At 46.5% G+C, this 11,033-nt stretch overlaps 4 protein-coding genes across 4 annotated transcripts; 2 read left to right on the top strand and 2 right to left on the bottom strand.

Moving 5' to 3' along the window:
* Positions 1–791: 791 nt before the first annotated feature.
* Positions 792–2,232, top strand: FOMMEDRAFT_154211 (uncharacterized protein; the record flags this gene model as incomplete). The annotated part of the gene is made up of 5 exons (XM_007264763.1): positions 792–899; positions 963–1,387; positions 1,457–1,593; positions 1,685–2,063; positions 2,127–2,232. 5 exons carry the CDS (start codon positions 792–794, stop codon positions 2,230–2,232), a joined length of 1,155 nt encoding a protein of 384 aa, XP_007264825.1.
* A 164-nt stretch (positions 2,233–2,396) lies between these two features.
* FOMMEDRAFT_154212 (uncharacterized protein) lies at positions 2,397–3,542 on the top strand (the record flags this gene model as incomplete). The annotated part of the gene is made up of 1 exon (XM_007264764.1): positions 2,397–3,542. One exon carries the CDS (start codon positions 2,397–2,399, stop codon positions 3,540–3,542), a length of 1,146 nt encoding a protein of 381 aa, XP_007264826.1.
* Positions 3,543–5,183: 1,641 nt separating this feature from the next.
* Positions 5,184–5,574, bottom strand: FOMMEDRAFT_154213 (uncharacterized protein; the record flags this gene model as incomplete). The annotated part of the gene is made up of 2 exons (XM_007264765.1): positions 5,184–5,258; positions 5,296–5,574. 2 exons carry the CDS (start codon positions 5,572–5,574, stop codon positions 5,184–5,186), a joined length of 354 nt encoding a protein of 117 aa, XP_007264827.1.
* Positions 5,575–6,112: 538 nt separating this feature from the next.
* Positions 6,113–9,325, bottom strand: FOMMEDRAFT_105285 (uncharacterized protein). The gene is made up of 7 exons (XM_007264766.1): positions 9,043–9,325; positions 8,853–8,982; positions 8,261–8,764; positions 8,153–8,203; positions 7,987–8,095; positions 6,640–7,930; positions 6,113–6,562 (listed from the first exon to the last, which is right to left on the bottom strand). The coding sequence occupies exons 1-7, from the start codon at positions 9,117–9,119 to the stop codon at positions 6,184–6,186; spliced, it is 2,541 nt and encodes an 846-aa protein (XP_007264828.1). The 5' UTR covers positions 9,120–9,325; the 3' UTR covers positions 6,113–6,183.
* Positions 9,326–11,033: the final 1,708 nt, after the last annotated feature.

Genomic DNA, 11,033 nt, shown 5'->3' on the forward strand with positions numbered 1-11,033 from the left:
CCCCAGACCGTGTCTACTGACGGGTTTTATTTGGCTTTTCTCCTGCACTGCTTGGAGTGCCTGCGTGCATACCATGGTTTTGGAAAGGCAAACCCAGCTGTTGCGGATTCCAGGCAACTGCCTCCGCCGTCCTCTCACTCTGCACCCCGGTCCAATGGGTCGAGTGAGCGCTTTAGAAGGAGGCCGATGGCTCTGTCTTTTCTCGCTCGGTGTACACGCTAGAGCGGTTTTCTCTGCAATCAATCCAGCCGCATCATTATTGGATGGATATGAAGCTGATGTTAGGGCCTTCTTCCGGAATCTGAAGGAAAACCAGATCCACGTCTTTCCGTCTCTCGTGGAAAGTATTGCCGTGGGTTTTCTCCATTAGCGGCACTACCAAGCCTAGCAATGCGCATGCGTGGACATCAATTATGTATTATTTAAACCCTGCCTGCGATCCTATTAGTCTAGAATAAGATCTGTCCTGGTTGGTCGGCCCTTCAACCTTGCTCCCTCAAGTCTCTCAAGCCTCGTACCCCTCCAGTGGGCTGTCCCCTCTTCTCGCTATTTCCCTTACGTCTCCCGTGGCTGTTCCTGCGGTAGGCTCCCACGTCTTTTGGCCTCAAAACTCCACACTTCACGAGTTTCTTCTCTTCAGGCGGCCATCCCCCGTCCCCATAGATTCTCGACTGATAGCCTGTATACCCTTCCATCTGGAGGGCGGCCACATCATTGTCTTGACATTCTACAAGTCGGCTATCTACAACGTTAGGCTAGGCTAGTTACTCGTTCCAGTCCGACTATTAAGGATGTTCCGGTCTTATCAACGAACTACACACGCTCGTGATCGTTCGCGACTACGATTACTATTGACTCTACTGTACTTAGTAGTAATCGCTAACTCGGCGGCTGCGCAGGTATGCAGTCTCTTTACTATCTTTCCCCCTTTATTTGTGTGGTTTTTTTGACTGTTGTGATAGCAAAATGTTACACTTGATGATACGGATTTGTTCATCTTGTATGCTCCCGCTACATCATGGCACGCAAGTACGGTAGAATGCGACACATGTCTTGCTCCACCGAGTACGTTGGCGCATAGCGGAACATGGCACGATGGTACCCATATCGTGCCTACCACCGATGAGGACGATGAAGGTACCGTGGGAGACCAAGACGGGGATGGCAAGAGCACATCCGCATCTCCGCAGTCGACGACTAGTACTTCAGCACCACCACCGCCGCCACCCCCCACAGCGTCAAGTGTACAGCCAGCACAGACGAATGCAGCTCAGGACAATGACGACGACGATCATGATGGTGATGACGGTGATAAAGGTGGTGGAAAGGGTGGAGGATCGGGAAAGGATGGAGACGGAAAGAGGCGATTGAGACGATTTAACCGATCGTATGGAATTCTTTCTTTACTGTTTCCTCTTCCACTAATCTGATACTCTGTCACATCTCCTTTCTATAGTGTAAAATCAAGATGGTTGACTGCCAGCAGTCTTGAAACTAAACGCGATGGAGAGAATCCCTTCGAGGTCCAGAGCTCGGATTCCGATGACCCGGGATTCCAAGACGTTCCCGTTACTGCAAGTCTAAACTTCACTGGTAAGTTGTGCTTAATCAATGCATACACTCACATTTTTGTACTTTCCATTGGTCGATCGCTAACGTCCGACAATTTCCCTTCAAACTTCAGGCACGGCGATATACATATTCGCGGTTTTGCCTCTGTTCCCGGCTCCGCCAAATACTACGCCTACGTTTACGAACTTGAGTTTCACTTTGGATGGCTCGCCGCATGGCTCGTTTACCTTCCGGCCAGATCCTACAGCAACAGGGACCCCAACGGTAAACAGCTCAGCATCCGATAAATTCCAGTCAAACGTGAATGTATTCAGCGTCGCGGGTCTGGAAGATACAGCCCATTCACTCATCGTAAATGTTGGTGTGGATAGCGTGTTCTTACTTGACTATGTGATGTACACGGCAGGGGCGTCCGATCCCACGATTCCCGGTGGTAGTGTCACTACCGATGCGCCGGATAGCCAGCGCACAGCCGGTTCCGCTACGAACGCGTGAGTCTTGCATCTTTTACTTTCCGTTCTCGTCTTTCAGCGTTTCTGCCGCGACCAATCCAGTGAGGACTGCATGTCCTATGATTGGCCGTCGATCATGTGCTTTCCTTTTTGGGATTACTTTCGGTTTGAAGAAGTGATTTGGGGACGCCTCAATCTCGGAAAGTAGCTGCAGGGGATTGGATGGCTGAGAGAAAGGGGCCACTTAAGCGTCATTGTATTGATACTTTCTCCGTTATCAACTGCGCTTCAATCCCTACATCTCTCTTCTTCCTCTTTTGACCTTTTCACGTCTCCCACTTATCATCTTGCATCTGTGGACGTGAACTGACGATGTCTTCATCTTATCCTCTGTATACCCCTTCACCGACTGCTACAATATCCAGTACCGCAAACAAACACAATGTAGCGACGTTTGCTGGCGCAGTGGGAGGCTCCTTCGGTCTTTTGTCATGTTTGGCAATAGGGCTTTGCATTTCAATCCGATGTCGGCGCCGACGCGCCGCGTTACGCGAACGACGACACCGTTCAACTTTTGCGCAGGTTTTCACGGCGCAAGATCACGGCGAGTACAGTCCAGAAGAAGAACCAGTCATGTCGCAGGCACAACCCGCCCCGTTCGTTCCCCGATACTTCCCCGGATCGTTGCCGGTATCTCCACCGCCGTACAATGCGGACGAAAATCGAACCGAGCAACCTACGTCGCCCGGTATGTCAGTGAATCGCGCTGGCATGCCCGTCGCCATCGCGTCCACTCTTCCTCCGATGATTTCTCTGCCGGGTGCGGCACTCGATCTGCAGAGGACGTCCTCGAACAATACGAGCACTAGTTACGCAGATCGGCCGCCGCCTACTCCTCCCGATGAGGACATGCGCATCTCACTTTTCGGGTCTGATGGTTTAAGGGAAGAGCGGAATCTAAATGGTGGTATCGTTGGGCCATTACCCGTCGAGACACCCTCATCTGAGGAGAGCGATCCGATGCTTAGTCTCGAATTCGCTGATGCAGACGTAGACGATCGGCCTCCGCACGCCTTTGATGGTCAAATGCGTGAGGAGAGTGTGACCTCCCGGACATTCGGAACATCCGGCAACTCGAGGAGTTCTAGATTGAGCGAGCCTTCAGGCACAGCAGCTTCATCCTCGTACACGCCATATTCATTGGCATCCTCTAGTGCGACTTCGATGTCAGCTCCACCAGGAACGACACCCAAATTTGAAGACGCTGCTGCCTCGAGCGTCTCACCTCCCACCCTCTCCACGTCCACTTCACTTCCATCTCTTACCGTTCCTTCTTCCTCGCGTTTACTCTCCTCTACTTCATCACCTGATCTTACTCCTAAACCCACCTCTCCAGCCGGATTGAGTACATTTGCTTACCCTCTTCTACAACCATCACGAGTACCGCTCCCACCATCCCTATATGGCTCGGATGTCGGCTCTCAAGACACATTAGAGAGGCACGACAGCCGAACATGACACGTGCTCGTTTCTCCTTCGTTTCCTGCATTTGTATACCTGTACGGTGAGCATCAACCTGAATTTACACACATTCTTTTTCATTCCTACATCCCTACTACTTCTCCCTCCCCTCTTTTTTCATGATCACGGTTTTTTCTCTCCTCTTTCTTTCTCACTCCTCCAATGTACAAGTTCCGCATATGTGTATGCATTTATTCTATATGTTACCAAATGAGGGTGTTCGTTCAGGATATTCATGGCGCATCAGAGAAGGAAGCGTGGAATGTGCGCCGTGTGGGATGGTGTGGGTGTGTCTCGTGCGACATCCGTCCCCTGAAGCGTATGCGGATGCTGAAGGAGATTACGGAGGTTGAGACCTGTATTATGCTCGTTAACCCCAGCCCCTCTCTTTGATGCCGTGATGTGTAATTGTTATTACGCTTATTCTGAACGCATGTATTCCTCCCTCTTCCCTTCCTTTTCTCTTCCTTACACAGCGAAGTCGGGATCCTTCGTATTCCCTATTCCCCTCATTTACTTCTTCACTTGAACGTCGCGTTCCACACCCGCCGGATCGGCAAGACGCATTCCTTCAATTCATTTTTTATGCTTGGCATTTCCCAACGGTAGTTACTCTGCGATTTTCTCTCCCGCACGCCACCTTCCTCTCTTATTCTTTCCTTATTTCTTCCCATCTGTTTATACGCGCGCATACATTCTTGCATTGCTAACTTCTCCTTTTTCTTTTTGGTTTCTAGTGTACCTGAATATCAAGTTGTTGTACTTTTCTCCTCGTCCATCTATCAATTGCAAAGCTGTTAATGCAACTTGTCTTGTATCTGTGTCTGCCTATTTGTTTGTCTGCTGTAGTAGTTTAGTGATTTTGTCTCAAACGTTCTTTTATCAATGACCCCACAATTAATTTGTACATGCATGCAACATACTTCTGGCTTTCTTGTTTCTTTTGACTTTATACTTAAGAGGAAACTCATTTGCTCCTTAGCCACATTTTGGTTCTCTTCTCTTTTACTAGCATAAAAAAGGTCGTTTGTGTTGCACTGGTTCTGATTTCATGGTCTCTTTGGTGGTAGTGATGCTGTTGTTGTATAGATAATACTTTTCGTCTCGGTGATACATTCAGAATTGTGCTTAGCTCAATGTTATTCGCCTCCGTTTCTCAAAAATATGCAGATGTGTAATCGTGAGCTTGACTCTTAACATAACAGCAAAAGGGAAATACAAATAAGAAATTCAAAAATATGCCTAGAACAACCGAGAATCATCAAGCACTCTAGAAGGAGGAAGCTCCGCCCGTTCTTAGCCTAAAGAGGTTCCATAACCTCCATGCAACTGTTTGTGCCGCTCAGAGCTATTTTCAATTCAATTCATCGCGGCAAGGTGAATAAGTAGGTGGCCAGGCCCCCCCAAAACAACACACGGACATGGGTTCCTTCGTGCGCTCAGGCACAATAAGACTCCCCACCCCTGCATCTCATCTCATCACCGACTCTGTCTGAAGAAGTTATTTTGAGAGGGGAGGGTGGTTGTTAGTAATCAGGTACGAAATAAAGGGGAGGAAGGGGATGGCGAAGTTTGAACTTGAACGTGGCACGGCTTTATCCGTCTCTAGAATCCGTAATTGTGGAGCTACGTTCCTCTTCAACGTGGTCGAGCGAGCTGTGAACGAGCGAGAAGGTACTGAACATATGGCTTATGATTCCGCCTTAGTGACTCCTAGGAAAATGAATTATTAATACCATATTATGCATACCATACCGAAGCTACTGATGCCCCGAAATCCTGCGACCCAAGACCCAATACCGTGTTTTACGGACATTAGACAGGGGAGTGGAAGGAATCCAATACCATGGTATTCTAAATCCTCGTTTATAGTATATACCGTCAACCGTATGGGCCGTATACTCGTTTCCCACGAGCGAGGGACCTCGATTATGAGTCTTGAGAGACCGCAATCCGCATAAAGCCGTAATCGAATGGAAGCAAAAGAAAATATTTTCTCCGCCTTCTTTTCTTTCCTTCCTCCGCGCATGAAGCAAGGAAGAGGAATTCGAAGATTGTGTATGAATACTGATGCGCTCTTGCGAGCGGGCTTACTAACCAACGAGCCTCTCCAAAGAAAATAGAATACCATAGCCATGTACTCGTAAATAACCCTTTCTTCAATTCTTGTGCTGTTCCGAATAGCGAGTATGCTTCATCCCTAGAGCTGGGAGAGTACGGAGAAAGGTAGATAATTCACCCTCCCGCCCCCTTTTTCAGTTGGCGTAGAAGTCAAGAATGTCAAAGAGCTGGGATGTTTAGTTGCAAGCTGAAAACCCCTTCCCCCGCGCCCCCCCTCTCACCCGGGAGAGTGAACAAGCTTCATATTCAGCAGATTCCATGACAGTACACAATGTGGCCCTTGTTCTCCTTGAAACGTAGGCCTTTGAAACGTAAGTCTTGTGAAAAGTGATCGTCATTGTATGTACGTCAACATGCAGTGGCATTAAAATAAGGGATCTTAAGAAGGTCGTAGTCGATATTATAATCTAATAACAAAGCTATATGAATATCTCCCAAAATGCATAGGTATGTCTGTTTAGACCACAGACCGATGAAATAGATCGATAGCAAGAACACCCATAACGATAGACCAAGATCAATTTTTCGCCTGAATAGTCCGATCTCGTCGTTTCCTCAACGAACCCATGTACGCATTACCCAAATACGTGAGGAAATCAATATCCGCTTTCCTATCCCTACCAGAAGCACCCGCCGCCGCTACTACAAGGCGGTGGTGTAGGAGTTCCAAATCGCGGGGAGTGAGTAGAGGGGGAACTGTGTCATCTTGTACTTCTGTTGTGGTGGTTAGACGCACGAGAGGCCGTTTGGCGACGAGTAGTGAAGAGGCAGACTTAAGTCGGCGGTTATTTTTTTCGTGGTAGGAAGGTGAGAGTGCGGGTGAGGCGACTGCACGTGGGGTATAGATCGTTTCGAAGGAGCGGACAAGTTGCATTGCGCGGTCGAGGTCATTAACGCTATGCATATAAAAATGTCAGATGAAATGTGATCAGTCTCTTAGACTGATACGACGTTGAAAGAAGGGGTATCTTACAGAGCATACACTCGAATCATAGCGGCGTGAGCACGTTCAATCTGTCGAGCGTCTGTCGAGTTCGGGTTAAGTCCCTTCTCAACCTCAAGCCACTCGATCCAGATACTCTCCGCAAAGCTTCTCGCAAGGTCTCGCTCATCCTTTTTCGCCCTAGCACACCGGTCCAGAGCTTCGACGTACGTCCTCGGGGAACGCTCGACGCCCGTCCGTCTATATACCTCCTCATAAAGTCTCCTCGAGTCCTCCAAGGACCCATGCATATAATACACGCACAAATACGAGTTTAGCAATTTTGGTTGGAGCAAGACAGATGAGAACGGCCCCGGCTTTGATTTCTTCTTCTCTTCAGAGCGTGAAGCTGAGGCCTCTGCTCCTTTTTCTTCGAGTATACGCTCGAAGAGAGCGTCTGCCTCTGCAAGGACTTCTTGTCGAGTTTGTGGAGGTGATATGCTGAAAGGTGCCCTGGCTGGTACAGGTGCTTTGTCGTCCTCCTCATGAGGAGGGTCTTGTTCAGCCTGACCGTTAGCACTGACTTCTGCTACGGCCTTAACCTCGCTCTCGTCAATGACATTGAGCTCACTACGCCGCTGCGATGGTATAAACGAAGCGTATGCATGAAAAACATGCATAACGCTTTCCGTATCAGGCGCAACATCATTATCGCGCCCTTCGCGCATACACTGGTTGTAGATCTTTATCATCTCTGCAAGGATCCACCGTGCGCGCGCTAAATCCTTCCTTGTCTTCGCAGCAACAAGGAGTGCATTGAACGTCTCTTGCGTGGCATGCATTAACGGATCCCCATACGCATCACGATGTCCGTCAAGCATCTCTCGCGCAAGCCGGAATGCGTCTGCCGCATACTCTTTTACCCTCGCACATGCCAATATCACCGCATTATACGCGCCCACATCCGGTTTATATCCCGCCTCAGTCGTCATCTCCGTCCAAAGATCTAAAGCACGCGCAGGATCGGCAACATATCCGGAGTGCGAGAACCCCGTGCCTGCGCATGCGCGGATCATGAGCGCGTACAGTGCAGGATCGGGCTTCGCGTGGGCAACATATCGCATGTGCGAGAAGAGATCCCACGCGTGCGCCCTGAGCTGCGCCGAGCATGTAGAGAAGAGCGCGGAAATGAGGCGTGTGTAGGACTCTACAGGTGGGAGCAGGGCGAGAGCTTCGTAATTGTGGAGGGTATGCAGGGCGGATTGGATATTGCCATAATCGGATGAAGAAGTCTTCATATGCGCCTTGATGTGCAAATCCCGCTGGCGCGCCGTCGGCTTGCCTGAGAGCAGACGTTAGTCACGAGAACAAGGTGCATGCGTACTAGTGGGTACGCACCGATAGCAAGTTTCTCGAAAAGCGATGCGACGGCAGGCACGTCGCCGTTTGACGCGTGTACGCTCATTACGTCGTTGACGAGATCCTCAGTCGGCTCCATCTCGCACCGCTAGACAGGCTCCGTTAATTTTACACAAATTGTTATTTTCCTGAATGACTATCTCACCTTCATGAGTAAAAGAGCGCGCTCCGCAAGGTCTATCTCGTTTAGCTCAATCTATGAATTTATTTAGTGTCAGTGAGAATCTAGTGAGATTTCGCAAGTGAAACGAACGGCGGTATGAACGAGAGCATTCCATTCTCGCGAAGAAAGCACAGCGACGGACATCGTTGTTGACTTCCCTACAACTTTCTGGGCACGCTCCATTTCACGTACGACGTCTATAAATCGCAAAAGGATGCCATGATGCAGCTTCTGAGGATCAAGTTGTGACTGCGGGACATCTAAGAAGTCTTGTTCTGAGGAACCATCGTCCTTTAGTTGCAAAGACAACCCTCTTCGTGCAGCAAGTCGGCTCGCAAGAGTCGGAGAAGAGGCTACCTCAACTTCCTCGTTCATAGACGTATTACAGCTCGTACCACTCGCGACTACCAATCGATTCGCAACAGACTGTAGCAACTTCTTTCTCTCCGCACTGGCAACAGTCTTTGACCGATCTTTCGGTTTGCCTTTGGGATGCGTGAGGAGGTCTGCGTACATCTGTAGCAAGACACCATCATCATAGTGCAGGGACAGCTCTTCTGCTTGAGTTTCTTCTTTCGCTGCCCGCGCGGAAATCTGAGCATGGTTTTTAAAGAGGAGCGGTTCACATCGATGAATGGTTAATAATCTCAACAACAAGAACAGTTACTGAAAAGGAACGTACCTCAGCTCTCGACCGATTTATCAGTGCATCCACGCGTTCATGCAAATTCGCGGCAGCGGCACTTGTAGGTGGTCCAGACATAGGACGCCTTACCCTTTCTGCATCCGCCATACCCATCGTGAGCCATTTACTATGACACCGGGCATATTCAATTTTGTTGAAAAGCAGCAATTATGTATCAAATACACACCGCTCAAGACCTCGCTGCCTCTCTCCGAATTGTCCATTTCTTGAATCATTTCCTTTCGTATTTTTTTTAGCTTCCATCCTCTCCTCCACAGAAAAGGTTGGCTTCAGATACGCCCCACGCAATGCTGGAGGCGCTTTTGTCACGACCGCCTGTGCCTGCGCATGTGCGTTTCGTCTAGAGGACGCAGTCGCATAGCTCCTTGTTCTCGCCGTTGCTCTAGAAGTAGATAGTCCAGTTTGCCGCGCTTGTATAAGCGTGATGTCGAGTAGAGATATAGGAATCCGATTCCAGTCTACGTATGTGCGTGCGACAGACCGAGCAGAGGACATGTAAGGACTGCAATCCGTAAATTGGACAAAAAAGTGAAGCACTTGGCACAGCAAACGTCGATGATTACAAATAAAGTATTATATAATAGGATAAAAAGATGCATTTGGCTGCTGCACACTCTCTACTTTCAGATACTATTCCAGTACAATCTTGTTTGATACTCTATATAGGTATTAAAATTGTTGTGGGGACATTCTGTAGAGAAGGAGGTTCTTACAACTTCTGTAAAGTTCTTAGTAGTTCTTACTAGGAAATGGAAGCTGCAGGACCACATTATATTATCTTGGAACTTTGTCTCTTCCATATAAGTGTACTTGGTGGTGCAAAGTATGCAATTCTCAATTCTTAAGACTGTGGCTTCTCTAATTAGTATACAGATACTAACAAAAATACAGTCAATTTGTGCAATTTTTTAGTTATTCCTACTTTTACAATGTACCTGTCCTACTGTATACACTCTCCAAATGTCTGTGTTCCTATTTGAATGTTTGTAGGAAGGATAATTTAGGAAATTCAGTAGGTATAATTCTATACACTAGGTACTTGAAATACAACTGACTATTACTCTTTATTAACACCTGTATATAGCCTCTCTAGTATAACATGCTTAAACTAGTTCTGAGTTTATAGACAAGACAGTTCTACACTTGACTCCTTTCTACTACTATGTCTAATTTGACCCACTATTCTCTTAAAGGTTTGTCTTCTGCTCAGTTTATTAAATCTTTCCTAACACTACTATTTAGTCAAACATCTTATAAGTGTCTAATATAGAGTAAAGTCAAACAAGCTGTACCTTGAAATTAAATTAGGAAATCAAGTTATAAGGGCTACTAAAGTTAGTAAGGATGGTTAAGATAACATTTTAACATTGTGAGTATGTACATTTACCTTTATTGTATTTATTTTCTGTTTGTTACATTTTTTATTCTTTTAACTTACTATATTTACAACTGTTCAAAAAACAAATCTGTAGTACTTAGAATACACATTTTTAAATTGTACAAAATGCTAATCCTGAACCCTTATATTAGTATTGTTAATATTAAGGTGTAGTACTTACTAAGCAGATGTAAGGACAGTAAAAGTGTATTTAATCTATACTAGTCTAGTATTTAAGCTAATCAAATTATAGTGTTCTTATATCTTTCTGTACTATTTAAACTGTACTTAGTTATTATAAGGACTGTACATTTGTACCTTAAAGTAATAAATGTTAAAAGCCAGGCTAGTATTAATGTTACACAAGTGTAACAAAATATAGAGCAAATCAATTACTATACAAACATCTTTAGTTCTATAATCTAGGTTGGATTTACTATTTAGGTAGTTGATAAAATAGTTGAGTATATTAATAATATTATAGGAAATGTAAGATTGTGAATATAACAGATTGTTAATTGTGTATAATACTCTTTGTTATAGTCTGTAACAAAGAGTATTATATATAATATTGTAGTATGACAGATATAAGAAAAGTGTCACCTGTTATGATTCTCTACTCTCATACTTTCAGTTCCAAGGGTTCCACACTCTTCTGTACTGGAACTCAGGACTTCTGTCCCTCAGGGGTGCTGTCTATAGACTATATGTGTGCTGACTCTTACTACTACCCTTCCTTACTTTATCATTCCATTCCTTTGACCACCCCTTCATTCTTT

This window comes from Fomitiporia mediterranea (assembly GCF_000271605.1).
Source record: "Fomitiporia mediterranea MF3/22 unplaced genomic scaffold FOMMEscaffold_4, whole genome shotgun sequence".
Classification (NCBI taxonomy): Eukaryota; Fungi; Basidiomycota; class Agaricomycetes; order Hymenochaetales; family Hymenochaetaceae; genus Fomitiporia; species Fomitiporia mediterranea.

Bases quoted from the DNA above. Each gene is read 5' to 3' on its own strand.
- FOMMEDRAFT_105285 (XM_007264766.1), bottom strand. From the start codon at position 9,119: ATGGAAGCTAAAAAAAATACGAAAGGAAATGATTCAAGAAATGGACAA. The intron at 8,983-9,042 runs GTGTGTATTTGA...CCGGTGTCATAG, and splicing joins AGGCAGCGAGGTCTTGAGCG to TAAATGGCTCACGATGGGTA. The intron at 6,563-6,639 runs GTAAGATACCCC...TTATATGCATAG, and splicing joins ATGATTCGAGTGTATGCTCT to CGTTAATGACCTCGACCGCG.